At 35.0% G+C, this 20497-nt stretch overlaps 1 protein-coding gene across 1 annotated transcript in view; it reads left to right on the top strand.

Annotated features, from left to right (window-relative positions):
- The window catches only part of DICER1 (dicer 1, ribonuclease III), a 66244-nt gene extending 45980 nt beyond the window's left edge, over positions 1–20264 (top strand). Inside the window, 10 exon segments of the mRNA XM_054828710.1 lie at positions 1944–2126; positions 2441–2546; positions 2644–2819; positions 3065–3848; positions 5304–5459; positions 9182–10064; positions 11934–12202; positions 14839–15001; positions 15088–15163; positions 15459–20264. Of these exon segments, the coding sequence (XP_054684685.1) occupies positions 1944–2126; positions 2441–2546; positions 2644–2819; positions 3065–3848; positions 5304–5459; positions 9182–10064; positions 11934–12202; positions 14839–15001; positions 15088–15163; positions 15459–15624 (2962 nt within the window). The 3' untranslated portion in view covers positions 15625–20264.
- The last annotated feature ends 233 nt before the right edge of the window (positions 20265–20497 follow it).

Raw genomic sequence — 20497 nt, 5'->3', positions numbered from 1 at the left:
GTCGTATTCTGATAAAACATTGCAATTTCATCAAGGACTGGCCTATTGAAGCCAAATTTAATTTGGAATGTTAAATGGGAGTCCTCTTCTCTGGTTACTGCTTATTCACACCAAAGGCCTGCTAAAGGAAGGAATGCTGTTGGTAGATGGAAAAATTATCAGGTGAAAAAGACCAGTTAAAACAATCTATTATTTAGAGGAGAAATTTACATCATTTTATATACCGCATATGCAAAGGTTCTCCAGAATTGGTAGGTTTTGTGGAGATTTAATTATTCCCTATGTCATGTTTGACATGAGGTGAAAAAAGAAAATGGGCTGAGTGGCTTGTGCTTGTACCTAGTGTATTGTGAACAACGGTAGTTGCAGAATATATGTGGAAGAAAAATATTAGTACTTTGTTTTGGCTTCATCTGTGATAAACTTTTTTTCTTTTTCTTTAAATGTCTTCCTACCTGTGCTGGTAACTACTGTGGTAAAAATGCTAGTGTAAAAAAAGTGGTGACAAACCATCACTGTGTATAACCATTACTTCATGTGATCAGAGTTAATGGCATAGAAGTAGCACATAGGTGATGCGAATTAGCACAGTTGCTGGACTTCAATGAAGCTATGGTATTTCATATGTCAGAAGATCTGGCCCCAGTGCCTAAACCACTATTATTCTCCCCCCTTCCCTCTTTATTCTTTTTATTTGGGGGTAGGGCTGGCATAGGTGGCTGAGTACATCTCCTCTATGAGAATTAATTAGTTGCCATCTAGTAATGTTCAGGCTTGGGAAAAGCCAAAACTTTTTCACCTTGTTTCATACATTAAGATATCTCAGAATTTCAAGTACTTCTGTTTTCAGTCAACATAAAAATGGTGGAAATACATGCTTGGCCTTCTCTATCCTACTTGGTCGTAAGCTCCTCAGGGAGGGGAAGCATAATACAGTGACTGTGTATTGGTGCAGTTTTGATTGAATTCTTGAGAATACGCATGATTGTGAATAAGATAAGAAAAAAGGATTTCCTGAAAGCTCCTTTAACCAACATATTCTTCAATGAAAAAGTTCAAACAGCCTGGGAGTATGGTTTTTTTGATTTTTCTCTTTGGAGGAAAGCTAACAAGACTCATTAATAATGTGTTGATTTTACTTAGATATTTGAATAGAAGCTTAAAGTGATAGATGCAGCAGATCAAAGTACAAAATAAGCTAATATGCAAATATAAATATTGAATGTTGATTCCATTATTTTTATATTATTGTTGTTGTTATTATTATTATGTTCCTGTGCATGTTTATCACCATAGTATTCAATGAGCATCAGTAGCCACAATAAAGTTGTTGCAAGCATTCTGGCTTTATTTTTCTAACATTCTGCCTATATTACAAGAACTACATTGTCCTTGGAAGTCTTGTGAATTTACCTTGTTAAGTATTTGGGGTATTTGTATTTCAACTTTATTTGGAGGATAACTTGGTTAAAATGCCAGTTTAGATGTGAGGTAGTACAGTCTTTATATGCAGTAGAACTCCATTTCTACTGGTTGTAGCACGTGGGAGACTAGACATTAAAAAGCAAAATTACCAAGTTCGTTAGGTGTTTGGAATTAAGAAATTATCATTTGCAGCATTATTCTTGGAGATTGTTACCAGGAGCTTGATTTTGTATTAGATATTGAAGACATAAATCCTGCATTTAATTTAAATGTTTCTGTGGAGGGAATTCTGTAGATTATCAATTGCCTTCCTTCTTCTTTATCTTCTAGTACACTTCTCATTTAGTATTTGAGTTAGCTAAACAAATGGTTTCTACAACAAAAAAACCCCACCAAGCAAAAACCTCAAGTGAGCTATTTAACAGTTTATCACCTGACCATATTAGAACATGAAGAACTAAGCATAAGCTTTTTACCTTAAGGCTATAACATATGCCAAATTTTTTTTCTTCTTTTAGGTATCGAAATTTTGATCAGCCTCATCGATTCTATGTAGCTGATGTATACACTGATCTTACTCCACTCAGTAAATTCCCTTCCCCTGAATATGAAACTTTTGCTGAATATTATAAAACAAAGTATAATCTTGACCTGACCAATCTCAACCAGCCACTGCTGGATGTGGACCACACATCTTCAAGGTAACAACAGTCATATTTGTGTCTGATGTTTGTAGTTTGACAGTAAAGTGCCTTTAGTTTTGTTTCATTTTCAAATTGTGGGATAAATCTGAGGATTTGCTTCCAAAATAATTACTGATTTTTTTTCTTGAGGAATACTTAACTTATAAGAGCTATAACTTGAGTCCATTTTTTTCCAGAGGTAGCTGTGCTGTCACTTCACAGTGTGTTAAGGTTGAATATTAAGAATAAGCCATCATCTCAGAAAGTTTAGGCTAGTAAGTTCTATTCATTAGTAATGTACTTACATTAAAGTATTTTCACATGGTTTTTAGACTTAATCTTTTGACTCCTCGCCATTTGAATCAGAAGGGGAAAGCACTTCCACTAAGCAGTGCTGAGAAGAGGAAAGCAAAGTGGGAGAGTTTGCAGAATAAGCAGGTAAAACAGAAGTATCTAATTCAAGTTGCCTCTCTCTTAACAGTGATCTGACGACTACCTTTACAGTTAAAATTTTCTCCTCCCGTCCTCTCCCCAGATACTGGTTCCAGAGCTCTGTGCTATACATCCTATTCCAGCATCATTGTGGAGAAAAGCAGTTTGCCTCCCCAGCATACTTTATCGCCTGCACTGCCTTTTGACAGCAGAAGAACTAAGAGCTCAAACAGCCACTGACGCTGGTGTAGGTGTTAAATCACTTCCTGCAGATTTCAGGCATGTATTTTTTCAATATGTATTTGCTAAACCACGACAGTATTTTTCCATATGAACTGATACTCTTTAACTCATGTCAGTTTTCAGTGAAACATAGTTTAAAAAGACTTGATTGTGGATTGTGATGTTAGATACTGTAGTCACTGTTCTTTTCAGAATGTGGCTTGGTTTTAAACATGTATGTTCATATAGTCTTCTTGTCTCATGATAGTATTTTCTTAACAAAATCGGCATGTATCTTACAGATATCCTAACTTGGACTTCGGATGGAAAAAGTCTATTGACAGCAAATCCTTCATCTCTATTCCTAACTCCTCTTTAGTAGAGAATGAAAATTACTGTAAGCACAGCACAATTGTAGTCCCTGAAAATGCTGCACATCAAGGTGCTAATAGAACCTCTTCTGCAGAAAACCATGACCAAATGTCTGTGAGTTACAGAACATTGTTCAATGAGTCACCCAGTAAACTCCAAATTGATGTCTCGGCAGAACTTGCAGCAATTAACGGTGTTTCTTATAATAAAAATCTTGCCAATGGCAATTGTGATTTAGTTAACAGAGACTTTTGCCAAGGAAATCAGCTGAATTACTGCAGGCAGGAAATACCTGTACAACCAACTACCTCATATCCCATTCAGAGTTTATACAGCAGTGAGAACCAGCCCAAGCCCAGCAATGAATGTACTCTACTGAGTAATAAATACCTTGATGGAAATGCTAACAGATCTACCTCAGATGGATGCCCCAAAATGGCAGTGACGACCAGTACTTCAAAAGCTATTAATCTTTCAAAAGACAGAGCAGATTCTGAAAAGAGCCCTTCCAGTGGGTACTCCTCAAAAACTCTCGGTCCTAATCCTGGTCTCATTCTTCAAGCTTTGACTCTTTCAAATGCTAGTGATGGATTTAATCTGGAGCGACTAGAAATGCTTGGTGATTCATTTTTAAAGCATGCCATCACAACATACTTGTTTTGCACTTACCCTGATGCTCATGAGGGACGGCTGTCATATATGAGAAGCAAAAAGGTAAGTAGTAACAATGCAATGATATTATGTAAAAGACATGCTTTATATATAAAAATTTTACTAGAAGATTGAATGGCAGCAGGTCAATTTAATTCTACAGCTTTATCAATTATATGTTGGGTAGTATGTCTATTAGGAATAAAATACAGGACTACAGGATTAATGTTGCCATAACTGTGATTGCTTGAAACTGTTTTCTGCAGTTCATTCTGAAATCTAAACCACCTGGTTACCAGCCTGGGAAAGGACAGGACTGAAGAGAACTAAAAGTTCTGGGTTAGTGAGGATGTTTGATGGACTGAACACTAGGGCTGTATTGAGTATACACTCTTTAACAGGAGAGCTTGAATGAAGGCGTGAGAGTTAGCAGCACAGAGCCTTCAATTGTGGCTTTATTTCACTTTTCCTTTTTTTTTTTTCCCCTCAATAAGCTACTTTCCTTGAAAAATTTTAGGAAGATCTTGTAGGAACGCTAAAAATGAAACAACAAAAAAGTCTTACAGAACTGTTGCATCAAAACTTTTGAAAGTATTTTAAAGTAAATGTAAACAGTAGTGAGCAGAGTCCTCAGTTCTGCTGCTGCTGTTTTTAAACTCTGGAATTATCAATCATGTGAAAGGTTGTTTTGGTTGGGTGGGTTTGTTTTCCCTATATAATGTGATAACTTGAATTAAATGCTAAGGATTTGATTGTCTATCTCTAATAAAACGCATCATTGAGAATTAAATGATTGAGTAGTTTAGTTTGGGAAAATAGGAGGGCTAAATAAATTGCACAGTTCAAATAAAGGAAGCGATTGAATATCCAAGTTCAAATTTCAAGACTTTAAAAAGAAACATGGAAAGTGTGTTTAAAATGAGAAACAAAGATCAGAAGTTGATAGTTAAAAAGGAAGTATGTTTGTGTATGTGAGTGCTTTTTTCCCTTCTCCTTAAAATACTTAAAAGAATTTTAGAGGCTATCAAAATAACATCTGGATTATGACTTAATAAGACTTGTTATACGGAACTGTTTTAACACTTTCTACTGCCAAAGTTTAGGTCAGTCTACCCATAATAGCAATTATTTTTCATTTCAAATCTAGTCTGAATGTTTATTATTAATACTGGTAATTAAGGACACTTGTACAGGTTATATTTACTATTACTTTAAAAGTAGCAATAATTTTATTTTGCAAAGAGAATTTAATATATCAGACTTCTTTAACAGAAATTGTCACAGCTAATATGCTTGGCCTTAAAAAAAACCCCCCTAAAAATAAAAACTAACCTATACCTTTGCTGTGAATTGGTTGTACTACATTAAGAAAGCTGAACTCCCTTTTGAGAACTAGAGAAAATGCATAATGGTACAAGATCTGGCTTGACATGTTAAACTCTTTTGTTCCTTTTGCATTTTAACCTATTTTTATATAAAATCTATGTACAGAGGTTTATCAGAATGTTTTTCTTCAAGGTCAGCAACTGTAACTTGTATCGCCTTGGAAAAAAGAAAGGACTGCCTAGTCGTATGGTGGTATCGATTTTTGATCCCCCGGTCAATTGGCTTCCTCCTGGTTACATAGTAAACCAGGACAAGAGCAACACTGATAAGTGGGAGAAAGATGAAATGGTAAGACTTTATTTACTATGAGGAATAGTTATTCGTGTGCCTGTATTCTCTCACCCCTACCTCCTCCCACCTCCCAGATATTATGCTATGTTTTCAACAACAAAAAAAATGCTTCTCTATTTCCTTTCTAAAACTTCACTATAACTTATAGAAAATGAGAGGAAAAACTGATCGTGAATAGAACCCAAAGTAAGGAAATTTACTGAATATCATCCAATAATGAGTGTGTGTATTAATAGACAAGCAGAGAACAACAGCTTTTTTGCTTGTAGTTAGCATGCTCTCAGAAGTTTTTCTGAAATTTCTCTTGGAAATTTTAAATGGAATTATCATTACTGACTTTGCTGTAATATGTATAGGCAGAAGACTGTCTGCTTTTTAATAAATAATGAGTTCACGTTTATAGAATATATGAAAAGGAGTTGCTATTTTTCATAATACTGAGGCAGAATGAAAATGAGAACCGTCTTGAGTAACTGCTCAATATTGGTTGCTGTTAGCTGCACCATGTGTATGACTGAGAGCTACTTCTCATCCAAAATACAGTGCTGGCTTAGGCACCCTCACTGTCTATCTCCAGAAGCTTTGGAATGACAGATCTTAATGAAGAACGATACAAATTGTTTTCTGACTAAACTCGTTGTATGCATGTTCTGAAGACCACACTTGGATTGTAGAACCACCAGAGGGCACACGAGAGGACTGTTAGGTAGATGTGCTGTGCAAATAAATGTTTATTGCAGAATAAAACAACCTGATTATTGTGGTTCTGTATTGTGCCAAGAGTTCATTTCAAAGAGGCTTACTGCTATACCTTTCTAAAAATAAAATAGCACATTTGGGACAGGAGCTAATCATTGCTTTTAAAAAGCTTTCAGTTCTCCATAGCTTTTCAGTGGCCTCTTCCTCTTTCATAGTCACTATTTATTTGTGAATAAACCACACAATTTCAGACCAAAGTGCAGACAGTGATGCAACTAAGTAATGGGTGTTTTGTGCCAAGTAGATATTTTTTTTCTTGGATGTAAATTTCATTCTCCATCCATGATCTGGTGGTCTATGAATGGGGCTAGAAATCTTACATCATTATGACAAATTTTTACTAAAAATCCTAGTCAAATGTTTATTTTTTTTTTGTATTATCAAGCTTTATTAAGAGGAAGGATCTTCCTTTGTTCATTTGATCAAATAGCTGATTTCCAAAAAACATGGAAAAAAAAAAAGCACTTACATGTATTTATCTTCAGCTTGTAAGTGGCCATAACTTACTAAAAATCTGTCAGGTGTTCTTTAAGAAAAGGTTCTTTCTTCTGGGGTTCATTGTTGATTTATTTTTGAAATGCTGTCTAGTGATGAAAAAATTCAATGATCACAATTGCTTCCTGGCTCCTTTGCCTACTGTTCATTCTCATCACTTAGAATTTTATTATTTCTTTTTTGTACAACAAGCGATGTGCAGACAATGTTAGGATAGTTCATGTAGTTGTCCTGCTAATTAAAATTATTTGAAGAAGCTTGTAAATGAAACTGTAGTAAAAAGGAAATGTATCATTTGTTGTATCTTTGTGAAAACAGACACTGAAATACATTTTGAATTGTCCATATAGACATGTCTTATTTAGTGTATTTTTGTATCAGTGGCAGATATGACAGGTTGTGTGTAACAAGAAAAAAATCTGCACTAGCTCTAGTTGGTATTATTTTGAGTATTATACTCTTCCTAGTATCCAAAGTAATTATTTCAAATCAGATGTTTTTCTTTCAGATGTCTTTCTGATGAATTAAAGTTACAGAAATCTCTGCTGTGTATATGTGAGATGGGTAATTACAGCAGCAGAAATTCTTTTGGCAAAATGTCTAAACTATTAATTTCTATAGCCACTTTTTTCCCTCTTCTCTCATTACTAAACCTACCTAAGCCTGCTCCATCCTAATGAGGAACGTCATGGTCTGTTTGATCCTTAGATGATTTCAAGCACTGCGTAGTGCACCTTACAGCTGCCACCCATCCACACCTCTAGAGTCATGTATTTGGCCCAAAGGGAGAGGTCCCCAGTGGTAGCATCTGGTTCACAGATTTGCAAGATTAAGTGACTTGAGACCTAGGATGTGACATACATAGATTGAGGGCAGATACAGACTGTTTCACTTGATTCAAAATGGTGTTGGCTTTCAGGACCCAATCCAGAAAAGCACTTTGAATCTGATCTTGCTCCTATCAAATTCAGTGGGAGAATTCCCACTGACATCAGCGATGCTGGGTTGAGCCTGTGAATAGTCCTTTTGATGTTGGGAAGACTACTTGTGCATTTAGCTAATATGTTTAAGTGCTTTCCTGGATTGGGGCCATGGCAAATTGTACAGCATTGTATAGTTTGGGCATATCTGTGTTCAATTTGTAATTTACATCAGTCCATACCAATTTGCTCAATATGAGCAGGGAAAAGACATGAGACATCATTATCTTTACTCTTGTGGGTATGTATGTAAGTATTAGAAAATTGGTGACAAGTTTAACTTTTCTTATAATTAGTTAAGGCTATAAGCATAGCCTGAAAAAAACCAAAACTTGAAACAAATATGTACTTGTTTAAAGGATAGAATTAATACTAGTTGTCTTTGCATTGAGTTATTATCTTACTTCGTGATTTAATGTATATGTTAATATTCATTTTTAAAAGAAACAACAAAAACCTATATTACAGAGGTGTGCCATTTTTTGTGCTTTTCCATTTTTAGACCTGCTGTATTGAAATCCTGGTAATATTAACTGTATGACAAACTGGAGACTTCGTATTTGTTAAAATTAAGGACCACAGTACAAGTTAATCATTTGTACAGAACCAAAAATTGGCCTATATCTAATGTCTAATAAGCAGCAGGATCACTTACTGAATCCCCAACACATGCAGTCAAAACTGTCACCCACATCAGCATTAGATTGTTGCCAGCTAACTGGTATTAGACTCTCATTTTTGATCTGTAATATAAAAATCACCTACACTGATTCACTAAACTAACTTTCTACTAGTTTACCAAGTAGACTGAATTAATTTGCAGCTAACTCGTTTGAGAGCATAGGTAAATGTATTTTGCGTTTCAAGTGATGATTATTGAAGGATTAGGGTAAAGAAGTTCTTACAGTTGTTTCATTGAATGCATTTTCCATTGTGTGTTCCAAAACTGAGATTATTTTGATTGTGACTGTAGTAAACCTTGCAAGCCCCTTAGTATTTGCTGTAGAAAGAATCTTCAAAATTACATTGATCAAACATTTGTAATAGCCTTACTTAGCAGCTAGAGAGGAGGATGCACCCAAAACTGTTTCTTGTACTTCTCTAAACTTGTTCATTTAGAATTCCTTCTTTTATTTACTTTGGCATGCAGGTATATAATGTTTAGTGGTTTTAAAATTAATTCTGTGCGCATCACATTCCAGTATAAGCACAAGTTCCTATGAAATGCAGCATGTGTTATATGTAGAACATAACACTATTACAGGTTAGTAATAAAGGTTTTGTATTCCAAGACAATTATTCTATTTTTAGAATGCTAGTGTTAATTGAGGTTGTATTGTGCATCTGATCAGACAATGTAATTAGGAACATTAGTTAAAAAACCAGTCTTATTATTAGCAGACACTACTGAAATCTTCTGACAGTTCTGGAATAAAAGTGTCTTATTTTCCTCTTCAGTACTGTATTTTTTGTGTTCTTTCATAGACAAAGGAGAACTTGTTGGCTAATGGTAAACTTGATGATTATAATGTTGGTGAAGAGAACGAAGACCTCATGTGGAGGTTACCCAAGGAAGAAACAGACTTTGAAGATGACTTTCTGGAGTATGATCAGGAGCATATCAAATTCATTGATAATATGTTAATGGGATCAGGGGCTTTTGTGAAGAAAATTTCTCTCTCACACTTTTCAACCACTGATTCGAACTATGAATGGAAAGCACCCAAAAAGTCATCCCTGGGTAATGTTCAGTTTTCATCAGATTTTGATGATTTTGACTATAGCTCTTGGGATGCAATGTGCTATCTGGATCCTAGCAAGGCTGTTGAAGAGGATGATTTTGTAGTGGGCTTCTGGAATCCATCGGAAGAAAACTGTGGTGTTGATGCAGGAAAACAGTCTATCTCCTATGACTTGCATACAGAGCAATGTATTGCTGACAAAAGCATTGCAGACTGTGTGGAAGCCCTCTTGGGCTGCTATCTGACCAGCTGTGGTGAAAGAGCTGCTCAGCTTTTCCTGTGTTCGTTGGGGCTGAAGGTGCTCCCTGTAATTAAAAAGACTGAATGGGAAGGCACTTTGTGTGCTACCAGAGAGACTTGTAACAGTGAGCAGAAAAATCTTGCACCAAACTCTGTTTCTGCTTCTGTAGCTAACTCGGACCCTTCTCTGTATAAAGACCTGGAGTATGGCTGTTTGAAGATTCCACCAAGGTGTATGTTTGATCACCCAGATGCTGAAAAAACCCTAAATCACCTTATTTCTGGTTTTGAAAACTTTGAGAAGAAAATAAACTACAGTTTTAAGAACAAGGCTTATCTTCTTCAGGCATTTACTCATGCCTCATACCATTATAATACCATTACTGGTAAGTTGTCTTAAAGAAACGGGTTTTTCCCGTATTGTAAATGCAAGAGAAGCAGTATATGTTCTGTTCCCATACGAAGTCTTTTTTTTTTTTTTAGATATCACATGTTACTTTAAGAAGTCAATAGTCTCTGAATACAAAATCTTAGAAAATACTATCTTGCCACTTATTTAGAGGGGGATACTTGTTGAAGCTGTATCTCAATGATTATTCATATTTTGACTTGATACAGATACAAGATTTACTGAAGCCTTACCAAGTTTTGGGAAGGAGCAACATTTTCAGTCTCTGAGGATGTATCAGTAGTTGTATATGACTGACATTAGATCCTCATTTAGCTGAAATAAGTTCTTGTAGAACTCTGGAAAATTGCAGTGTACCTCTAGAAGTAGCAATCATGTTTTGCAAATATATTTAGCAAATTTGTCGCATATTTTAATCCCAAGATTATTACACTTTGTATTTCTGAAAGGTTAAGAGTAGACTATACAACTTTTATTAGCTGAATAGTCTATAGGATAGCAAAATATGGAGACTTACGTTTGAAGCTGTGAATTGGAAGGCTTAATTTAAGTCTAGGCATTTTATTGAGTAAGTATTTAAAGTCAAAGTTTGAACCAATTGACTAAATCAGACTAAATATTAATTTTAGGTTAACTGCTTAATGCTTCTGTACATAATCTCATAAAAGATTTTATAGCAGTACAAATTTGTATTTCTGAAATCTTATTGAATTTCTTTTGCTTATTCTAATTAATTTAGTATTTGTTCATTCTAAAACTTTAAATATTTTCTGTGATAATATGCAATTAAAACCAAACAATGGTAAAATTCCAACCCTATTTGAAGTGAATGGCAAATTCCCGTGCAGTCAGCAGTCTGAATTTTTCCCCATAGTGAATTGGTTCCTTCTTCCAAGAAGTGAGAAAGCTCTGCTGTAATTAAAGAAATGTCATTTTGAAATGTTAGTACGTTGAGAAACAGCTCTGACAAAACACTGAAATGCTCCTTTGGTTTTTCATTCTAGGTAATATTACCATATATATTTGCTTTTTACAAATATTTCACAAAACATACAGAAGGTAGATGATTCCTTGGGGGTGTGTGTATATATATACACACACACACGAACAAACAGAAGCCTTCAGCTATAGTGTCTAGATGAAATCATGTTGTTGGTAGCAGAAACTTTTGATTCCATTTCTATTTACCAAGTAATATGACTGAATTGCTGTTACCTGTAACTTTTTCTCTTGAGGAGTAACTAGCAGTTGAGATCTGGCAGCATCTTAGGTTCAGCTGCTATAAAAGCAACTTAGTACTAGCCATTTCACTCTCATGTGATGTTTGTAGTAATTTTGTCTTCCTTCCTTCTCTACCCACCTATCCCTGTTTGCTTTCAGGAGGGTTTTTTGCTTTTGTTTATATTCTAAAAATAGACCTCCATAGCCCTCCATTCCAGCATCCCCTGTCAATTTTCCAGACAACAAAGGCTTGGCAATTTTAATTTCCAGTTTAAAAGACCCATTCTGAATGGGAATCTTTGTTCAATGCTTTTTTGAGAAATCTAAATATGTGGCGAATGAGATTAAAAAAAATAATAATCTCAGATTGTATGTTCCCCCTGCTTTTAATACATGGATTTCTTTATTAATTTTTTTGAGGTTTAATTGTTACTGTTTTCAGATCAGCCTGATCTGAACACAAGCATACCTGTTTTCAAAACCAGATCGTCTTCTCTGAGCATCAGTTAGTTTATGGAATTTACGTGGCAGTGTACCAAACCTCTTATCCAGAAAGGCCTGGAAAGAATGTGTGTGTTAAACTTAATTGTGTTGTTGTACATTCTTTTATTTCCAATGCTTTAAGATTGTTACCAGCGCTTAGAATTCCTGGGAGATGCAATTTTGGACTACCTCATAACCAAGCACCTTTATGAAGACCCACGGCAACATTCTCCGGGAGTTCTTACTGACCTACGATCTGCTCTAGTCAATAATACCATTTTTGCATCATTAGCTGTAAAGTATGACTACCACAAGTACTTCAAAGCTGTCTCTCCTGAACTGTTTCATGTTATTGATGACTTTGTGCAGTTTCAAATGGAAAAGAATGAAATGCAAGGAATGGATTCTGAGGTTAGTGGAAGCAGAAGAAATGTATTCAGTATCTGATTTGAAGCATGTCACTGGATTTCTTAGCGTGATGCACGTTTTTGTAATGTTCTAGTTTTATGCACACAGCAGCCAAAGAAGCAGGCTCCCAGTAATAAAGCGTGCAATGTGCAAAGTAAAATACAATCTTCAGAAAGTATAAAGTCAATAAGAACATCCAGAAAATAATGAAATTGAAACCAGTTTGCCTCTAGATTTTTCTGTGACGCTTGATTTCAGTCACTATTTTGCTTTTATGTTGTTCTGAGAACATGGAGCGGGGAGGGAACTCTTACCTTGCGTTCTTCACTGATTGATTGGAAGCACAGCTATACCGTAAAATTGTGATGAAGAGTTACTAAATCACATAATGCTGACTCAGGATAGGATACCCACGCAACATCATGAACAATACTACCTTGGCACAATGCTGGGATTATTTAATGTAGCAGATTAATGATTATTCAATGAGAGAGATTTCCACTGTTTTTCTTCTGATGATTTCCACTGCAGCAGGTGTTATTGTACTGTGCTGAAGTTCATTTGACATGCTTCTAAACACTTTATGTCTGCTAGCCAGGGAAACATTATATGCATCTTTCAAATAAGGCACTTGAAAAATAGTTTAACTGAAGACCTGCAAACACAGATCATAGCTCTGCTATGCTAGAAAGCTAATGATGTGGAACATCTATTTGCTGGAGAATGGACTAAAACAAATTAATTTAGATAAGCTGCCCAGAAAATATGTAAAAGCAAGGGCCTTGGGAGTCAAATTCTAATAGGGTCCCGGAAGAGATGGACTTTCTCATTATCCTTTCTTTAAAAGTGTTATCCAATAGATATCCCTCATAGTTTGTCTTCTGAAAAACTGTGACCAATCTCTTAGAAAATATTCTGTCTGAGAATATTCCAGTACTACATAAACATGTTGACTTTGTCTTTAGTAATTTCTTCTTTCTGATACACAATTTAAAAGCTTAGGAATCAAAATACTTAGTTACATATAGGTGTTTACAGTCCTTGCATGCTGTTGCAGAGTAAAATCCGTATGTTTTATGAGAAGATTCAGAAAACATTGACTAAATAACTTGTCACTGAAATTTAGATAATATAAATTATTTTACATCAGAGGATCAAAACTCTTACCTGTCTTGTTTTCCTCACAATATGAGTGAAAAGGCTAAAAACTTATTTTAAGAGCTCATAGTAGTGATTTTTAGCTTTGTTCAGTTTTTGCTAGTATGCAAAAAGATTGCCTAGAAACTTCCACCAAAGTTGCAACCAAATTATGTGATAGCTGTTTCAAATAAAATTCTTGTTTCACTCTCCCTATGCCTGCTCCCTATCTTGGTCTGGCACTGAATTACTGAAACTCTTATTTCATCAGAGTAAATGCAAGAGTCTTTGTTTCTGCAGTTCATGCCAGCTAGACTGGTTTCCATGTGTGTCTCCACGTCATCTGCTTTTCTTTTTTCAAATCTCACTCCTGAAACATCTGTTGTCCCTTGCCTTATAGCTCTTAGTTCCTCTCTCCTTCTGTTATTTCAGTATAACTCAAAAGTGCTTCAGTTTGCACTCGGTATGAAATACGCTATTCAAAACAGTTGAATTTGTTTTTTAACATCAGAATTCCCGTTCGGAGTGTGTACGCATCAGGTCTGACTTCTTGTTTGATTTATTTTAGGTAGAAATATGGGGTGAGATAGTTTACGAAGTATTATGGTGACTCTTAAGAGGACTGAATCGTGTTTTAAACCCTGAATAGGGGCCAAATGGAGTGAGAGGGTAGCTGCTAGGGGAAAAGACCGACAGAAACTTATTTCTCTTTAGGCAGAGGACAGTGGTGGTTAAAACCTTTGTTTTCAGGTTACTTTGTTTGGACTTAGGTATGTTATATGTATTTGAGATTTTTAGTAAAGGATTAGATTAACTCAAGACCTTTAAGACACATACCGAAAGTTTAGTTTTAATAGTGAGAATAGACCACTGTCTATAATTGGTAGCATAGAAGAAAACGCTGCCTGCTACGTTTAAAAAAATACCTTCATATGCCTGTTAGTTCAGTCTGATGTTGCTGGTTATCAGTTATTAATGGGTTATTTTTACTAATGCTTGTTTCATGCTTGTCTTCTGGGGTAAATGAGGCAAGGGAAGGTACATCCGACTTCCATCCAGAGACAGATTTTCAAGTCGTCTTCTAGGAGATGTTTAATGTATGAACTCTCCCTTTGTTGTGAGTAGCTTTCTAGTATTAACTGATAGAGCTAAGTCTGTTTCTTATTGGAAAAAAACAGACCCATGGTGAAATCCTATGGAATTATTACAGGAGGAATTCACAAAGCATGTAAGGTCTCTGTACACAATGGTGTTTGGGATTTTTTTTCACATTTGAAAAATGATACATCCAGCAACTTGGTTTCATTGGGAAATAAAAGAACAATTTCACTGTGGGAAGTTGTCAGTGAAGAACTTAAAGGAAGCAGCTCAGGATAGGATGTGAGAGAGCTTACGTTTCTAAGATCTTTGTTTTATTTTAAAATCAGCAATTGTTTCTTTTCTCCTCCCCTTCTCTCACCACCACCCCCCCACCCCCCCTGGCTTTTTTTAATTGCAAACAGCTCAGAAGATCTGAAGAAGATGAAGAAAAAGAGGAAGACATTGAAGTACCAAAGGCCATGGGGGATATATTTGAGTCCCTTGCTGGTGCCATTTACATGGATAGTGGAATGTCTTTGGAAATGGTTTGGCAAGTGTACTATCCAATGATGAGGCCATTAATAGGTATTGTCAGCTTTCAGAAAAAACATTAATAATTAAGTGCCATCTGCTATGAAGAGAACAAAGCTAACTTTTTTTTTTCCAAATAGAAAAATTTTCTGCTAATGTGCCCCGCTCTCCTGTGCGAGAGCTGCTGGAGATGGAGCCAGAGACAGCCAAATTTAGGTAAGAATACACTTCCTTTGGTACACACTGTCTTAAAATGTTTTTAAGCTGTGCTTCATAAATGACTGAGGATATTTAAATGTCACAATTTACTTTTAATTTCTTTTGCACTAAGCAGCTAGCATGATTATTGTGTTCACTGATTTTTACTTTTTTTCTTGCATAACTTTCTGAGAAAATTTAATTATTTCTGTTTAACTATACTGATTTAACTTCTGTAGAAAACAGAATGTAGGTCTCTTAATTCACATTAACTTGCCTAGGCAGTAAGTAATTCTTGTGTATATTTTTGCAGTCCTGCAGAAAGAACTTACGATGGAAAGGTCAGAGTAACAGTGGAAGTTGTAGGAAAGGGAAAGTTTAAAGGTGTTGGCAGAAGCTACAGGATTGCCAAATCTGCAGCTGCGAGAAGAGCACTACGAAGCCTCAAAGCAAATCAACCTCAGGTCCCAAACAGCTGAGACTCCTCTTAAAAGTAAATAAAATCGGGGGGAAAAAAACCATACACATAAAGCAAATTTTTAAAAAAGTTGATGTTGAGAGGAACAAATTGGAAGACAGAATTTAAAGTTTGTTTGATAACAGAATAGATAACAAAACATTTAACATGTATAAAATTTTGGAACTAACTGTAGTTATAGTTTTTTGCGCAAACACAATCTTGTCTTCTTTCCTCACTTCTGCTTTGTTTAATCACGAGAGTGCTTTAATGATGACATTTAGCAAGTGTTCAGAATAATTGTTGTCAGGTCTTTTCGGTTTACTTTTATTGTCAGTACAGCTTTGCTTAGTGTTAGAAGGCCAGGGAGCTTATGCCTAATGCAGTTGCTAGATTTATATATAGTAATCTTGAAATTCTTCAATCTGTGCACTAGTGCCAGTCATAAAGCAGTTGATTAAACTGTACTGGATGATTTGGTATAAGAAAGAATAAGTGTGCCAGTATTCTTTTTTCTTTTTTTTTTTCTCTCCATGTCATCTTTTTACATTAAGATGGCATTCCCAATCATTATTGCACTTATTTGTTAGGGACAGATTTTAATTGAAATGGCTGGCATACTGGTAGAATGAAACTTCAGTTTCCTTATGCCACGCAGTCTTGCATAAAAAAAAGGTTCTTGCCTTAAAAATAAATAAACCCTCATTAATAATCTTTAATTTCTGATCTTTTTTGGAACAAACTGTTTTACATTCCCTTCATTTTGTTATGCATTTTACAATGATACAGCTCTATATTTACAGTACAACTCATTACTATAGCTGTGACTTATTACAGGATTATAATAGAAATTGTATTCATATATATGTAATTAGGTTATTTTTAACAGTTCTGAGGAGGTGGTTAGTCTACAGTTTTTTTATACCATAAACAAAATATGGTCTTTGGCAAAAATTCCAGTTTTACACAAACCTGCAAGCTAGATAGTTACAATACTGGAAACAGTAATGAATAATTGCACAGTGCAAACTGTCACTCTAACAAAATAACCTTAGACATATCACACCTAAAATATGCTGCAGATTTTATAGTCAATTGGTTACGTATTTAACAAACAGAGCACCTTTACACTTAGAGATATTTCCACGTAAATTTCTTACTGTACTTTTCAGAGTTGCATGCATATTTCACCTACCAAAGCTGTGCTGTTAAATAACATGAAAGTTGATGTTTGAGAAATAACTGCCGTACTTTTGATACATCTGTGATTTAGGTCCTTAATTTAGAGAAACTAGCTCATTGGTGTTTTGGTCTACTGGGGACAGGGGGGGAAAATCATACTTTTATTTTTTAGGCTTTGCCTATACTTCTTTAATTAGATTTTTGTAGGCACTCTTCACTTAAATACCTCAGTTCTTTTTTTTTTTTTCTTTTCTTTTCCTTCTTTTTTTGCATGCATTGTTTTTTTTTTCTGTTTTGGTGCTATGTTTATATATTATGCTTGAAATTTTAATTTTTTGCACTGTAACTATAATACCTCTTAATTTACCTTTTAAAAAAAGCTGTGGGTCTCGTATTCCCACCAATATCAGTAGAGGTTTGCTGCAATTTTGCCCTGTTAATTATGCTTGAAGTTTGAGAAAGCAGAGCAAGGTGTTTTAACGTTTTCCAGCACAATAGTTTGAACTTGATGCTGTGTCTTATGTATTAAATTGCAAATAAATACTGTATTTCCTGCTTTTAAACCCTATTCCTTTCCTCACAAATGCACACTAAAACAAAACAAAAACTGTCAGCTCTTGCTTTCTTAACAAAAAAAAAAAAAAAATGCCTTAGTGACAAGGGGTAGACATTAAGCTTTTCTGAAATACAGTTTTCAAAAGTTCACATATTTTCTATCTCAGTCATTTTTCATTCTGCAAGAAGGACCATTCTTGTATTTGAAAGCAGGATTGTTAACAGTAGTCAGACCAAGAATTAAAATATTAGCTTATAAAAAAATTCTAGCATTTGGTTGATACTTCAGTCATAAGACCTGCAAGTCTTTATGTGTATAAAACAAATGTAAATGAGATGGAACAGTAAAAACATGCAGTCTAAATTTTCAAAGGTAAATTGCTTTGAGTTAGCTGTTTAAAGAAAAAATAAAAATCACCAATTTAAGTTATAGCTCTTTCTTTGTGGTAGGAGTGAAGCTTCTTAGCGAAAATCCATGATTACTGATGTTAACAATTATGTGTTTCTGGCCAGACATCCATCAGCAGATAAAATCAGACCATCTAGAAAGTCTTAAGTAGTTTTAACTGCATTTTGAAAAAGCAAATTTTAAGTTAGTCTTTGAATGCCTACAATTTCTTACTGATTGTTACAAGGTTATAGATTCTCAGGGGTTTCAGGTGATTGTTAGCAGTGAAGTGCTAGGCTGTTTTGATGCAAAGAAAATTAACTGAACTTGCTCTGTGTTTCAGAATAGTTTAATGATCACTTTGTTACTAGATAAAGCCTATGAATTGGAAATCTGAAATGTGTAGTGGCTGACTATAAAGTAGTGTCTGCTGCTGATGCGTTTTTAAATGCGTTTTAAATGCCGTAATTTTTTCCAGTGTGACCTCATTGAAATATTTTTTTATCCTTTGAGATAGAAAATTCATATTAGTTTCCATGTTATACATCTGTGTGCTTTACCCTACAGTTGATATAATTTTGATATTGGACAGTGTATGCTATTAAAGACCTAAATCTGATCATTTGAAGGTTGGGATAGAAATCACTTGACATGCTATAAGCACAAGTGTAAGTGGACTGTTGCAACCCATCTTCAAAAGCAACCACACAGGCTCATCATAAGTAGTGTGGGGGTTAGTTGGCATGAACCTTGTTTGTTTGTTTTTTTTTTAATCTAAGTCCTGTTATACTGTACTTTAAACAGTCCTCCTAACTATGCTGCATTTTTATTTTTATGGCTTTTTTTGCGCTGTTCTGTTCATGTAGCACAAATAAGCATTGCACTTGGTACCATGCTTTACCTCATTTCAAGGAAAAAATGCTTAACAGAGAGGAAAAATGTGGTTTGGCCTTGCTGCTGTTCTGATTTACTGAATTTGAAAAAGATAATTATAATGCCTGCAATGTGTCATTTACTTGCACAACTTAAATAGGTCATTTGTAATGTCTGTGGCATTTTTACTGTATGTTGAAAAATACAACAAAGATGTGTAACAACTCTTGATTGTATTTTAAAGCTATTGTTTTTCTACTACATCCTTTTACTGTTATGTGAAGTAATTAAAATTAGAATGACCTCTGACACTCCAGTAATTATCTCTGAAGAAGCCAACATATGCGTATAATGTATTTTTTGCAAGAAGACAGCCCCTAGTAATTTGGTCAACCTCAACTAAATCTCTGCTCAGTCTGAATATTGAGTGCCCAGTAGCAACTTGTGAAGTGTTTGTTCAGCTTGATGCTGCTCAAGTCCATACAGAAAAAAAGCCTACTATTTTTAAGTCTCATTACACACTAGTGTGTTGTGACTGCAGAGTGCAGAACTTGGACAAGAACCAGTTTCCGTGCTGGGGAGGAATACAGAGGTGCCAGATCCTCAGCTAGTGCAAATTGATGTGGTATCACTTTAATCGATGGAACTGCATTCTTTTACATACCTGAAGATCTTGTGCTTATACGTATGTTGCAGAGTTTGGGGTTTCCTCCTTGTAAGCAAATACAGAACCATAAACTGGAAAATGTGGGGTTTATGTTGCTGCATATGAGATAACTATGCTACATGCATTTATCTGTATAGAACGTGAAATCTTTGTATCCCGGTCACAGCAGCACACGTAATCCAAAAATGACAAAGAGCATTGTGGTCTGCTGCGATACTACACTTGCCTGTCTGACAGTATTCTGGGTTTGTATGGTTTGGGTGGGGTTCCCTACAAAAACAGGCTCAAGGAAATCTCTGTATTTATCACGAGTGAAGCGAGAAGGATTTTGGGTTTTGGTACCTAATTACTGACACTGATCCTTTTCCAATTGCTCTAGTTTTCAAGGAGTTAAAGTTAGTTTCTTTACTTTCATATTAGGTTTAAAACTTAAAACACTACAGTTCATGACCATGAAATGTAATCGAAATATCAACTGTAACTCAAACTGAATTATGTTAGCAAATATCTAGAGGTCATTGTAGTATACTCCACTAGCAGTTAAAATTAACTTCTGTCAAAGCTAACTACATTTCTTAAAAATAAATTTTATCCAATAAAGTCCTTGGGTTTTTTCCCTCTTTTATTTGAATGGCAACCACAGACTACTTTAATTGCTTTGTAGATGCACTCAGAATTTACTGCAGCAGCAAGTTGGAGAGAAAAATATTTGTGAACAAGAATTGGAAATTGCAGGCATTTTTATTGTAAATAGTTTGACTGAAAGATGGTTAAAATCAAGTAGAATGAATAACAAATATAATTTGATGGACAATAAAATATTTACCATCACATGCTGCAGCTGTCTTTAAGGGACATAAAATGTAATTCATTCATACTGTAATCATGCTGCAGAAGTTTGCAATCTGCACCTTATGGATCACAATTACCTTTAATAGTTTTTTGTAATAATTGTAGCTGAGTATATCTCCAATAAAGTTATGGTCTGTTCACCTTGTATTGTCTTTTTGCCTTTGTTTTTAGTTCCTCTTAATCTTTCCATAAATCTTCTAGAGTTTACAAAAAATTGCTTTTCAGTCTCAGTCTAAATAAAAAAAATAAAATCTGTGAAAACATTATTTCTTGACTTTGTTTAAAGACAAGTCTGCTTGTCTCCTTCCTCTGATGAATGAGCTGTCTCCATAGCTCTGTGAAGACTCTTAAGGGACACTCAGGTTAAAAATGATGATG

Source organism: Grus americana, chromosome 5 (assembly GCF_028858705.1).
Source record: "Grus americana isolate bGruAme1 chromosome 5, bGruAme1.mat, whole genome shotgun sequence".
Taxonomy (NCBI): Eukaryota; Metazoa; Chordata; class Aves; order Gruiformes; family Gruidae; genus Grus; species Grus americana.
Note: the sequence above shows the minus strand (reverse complement) of the source record. Positions and strands in the feature narration are given on the sequence as shown.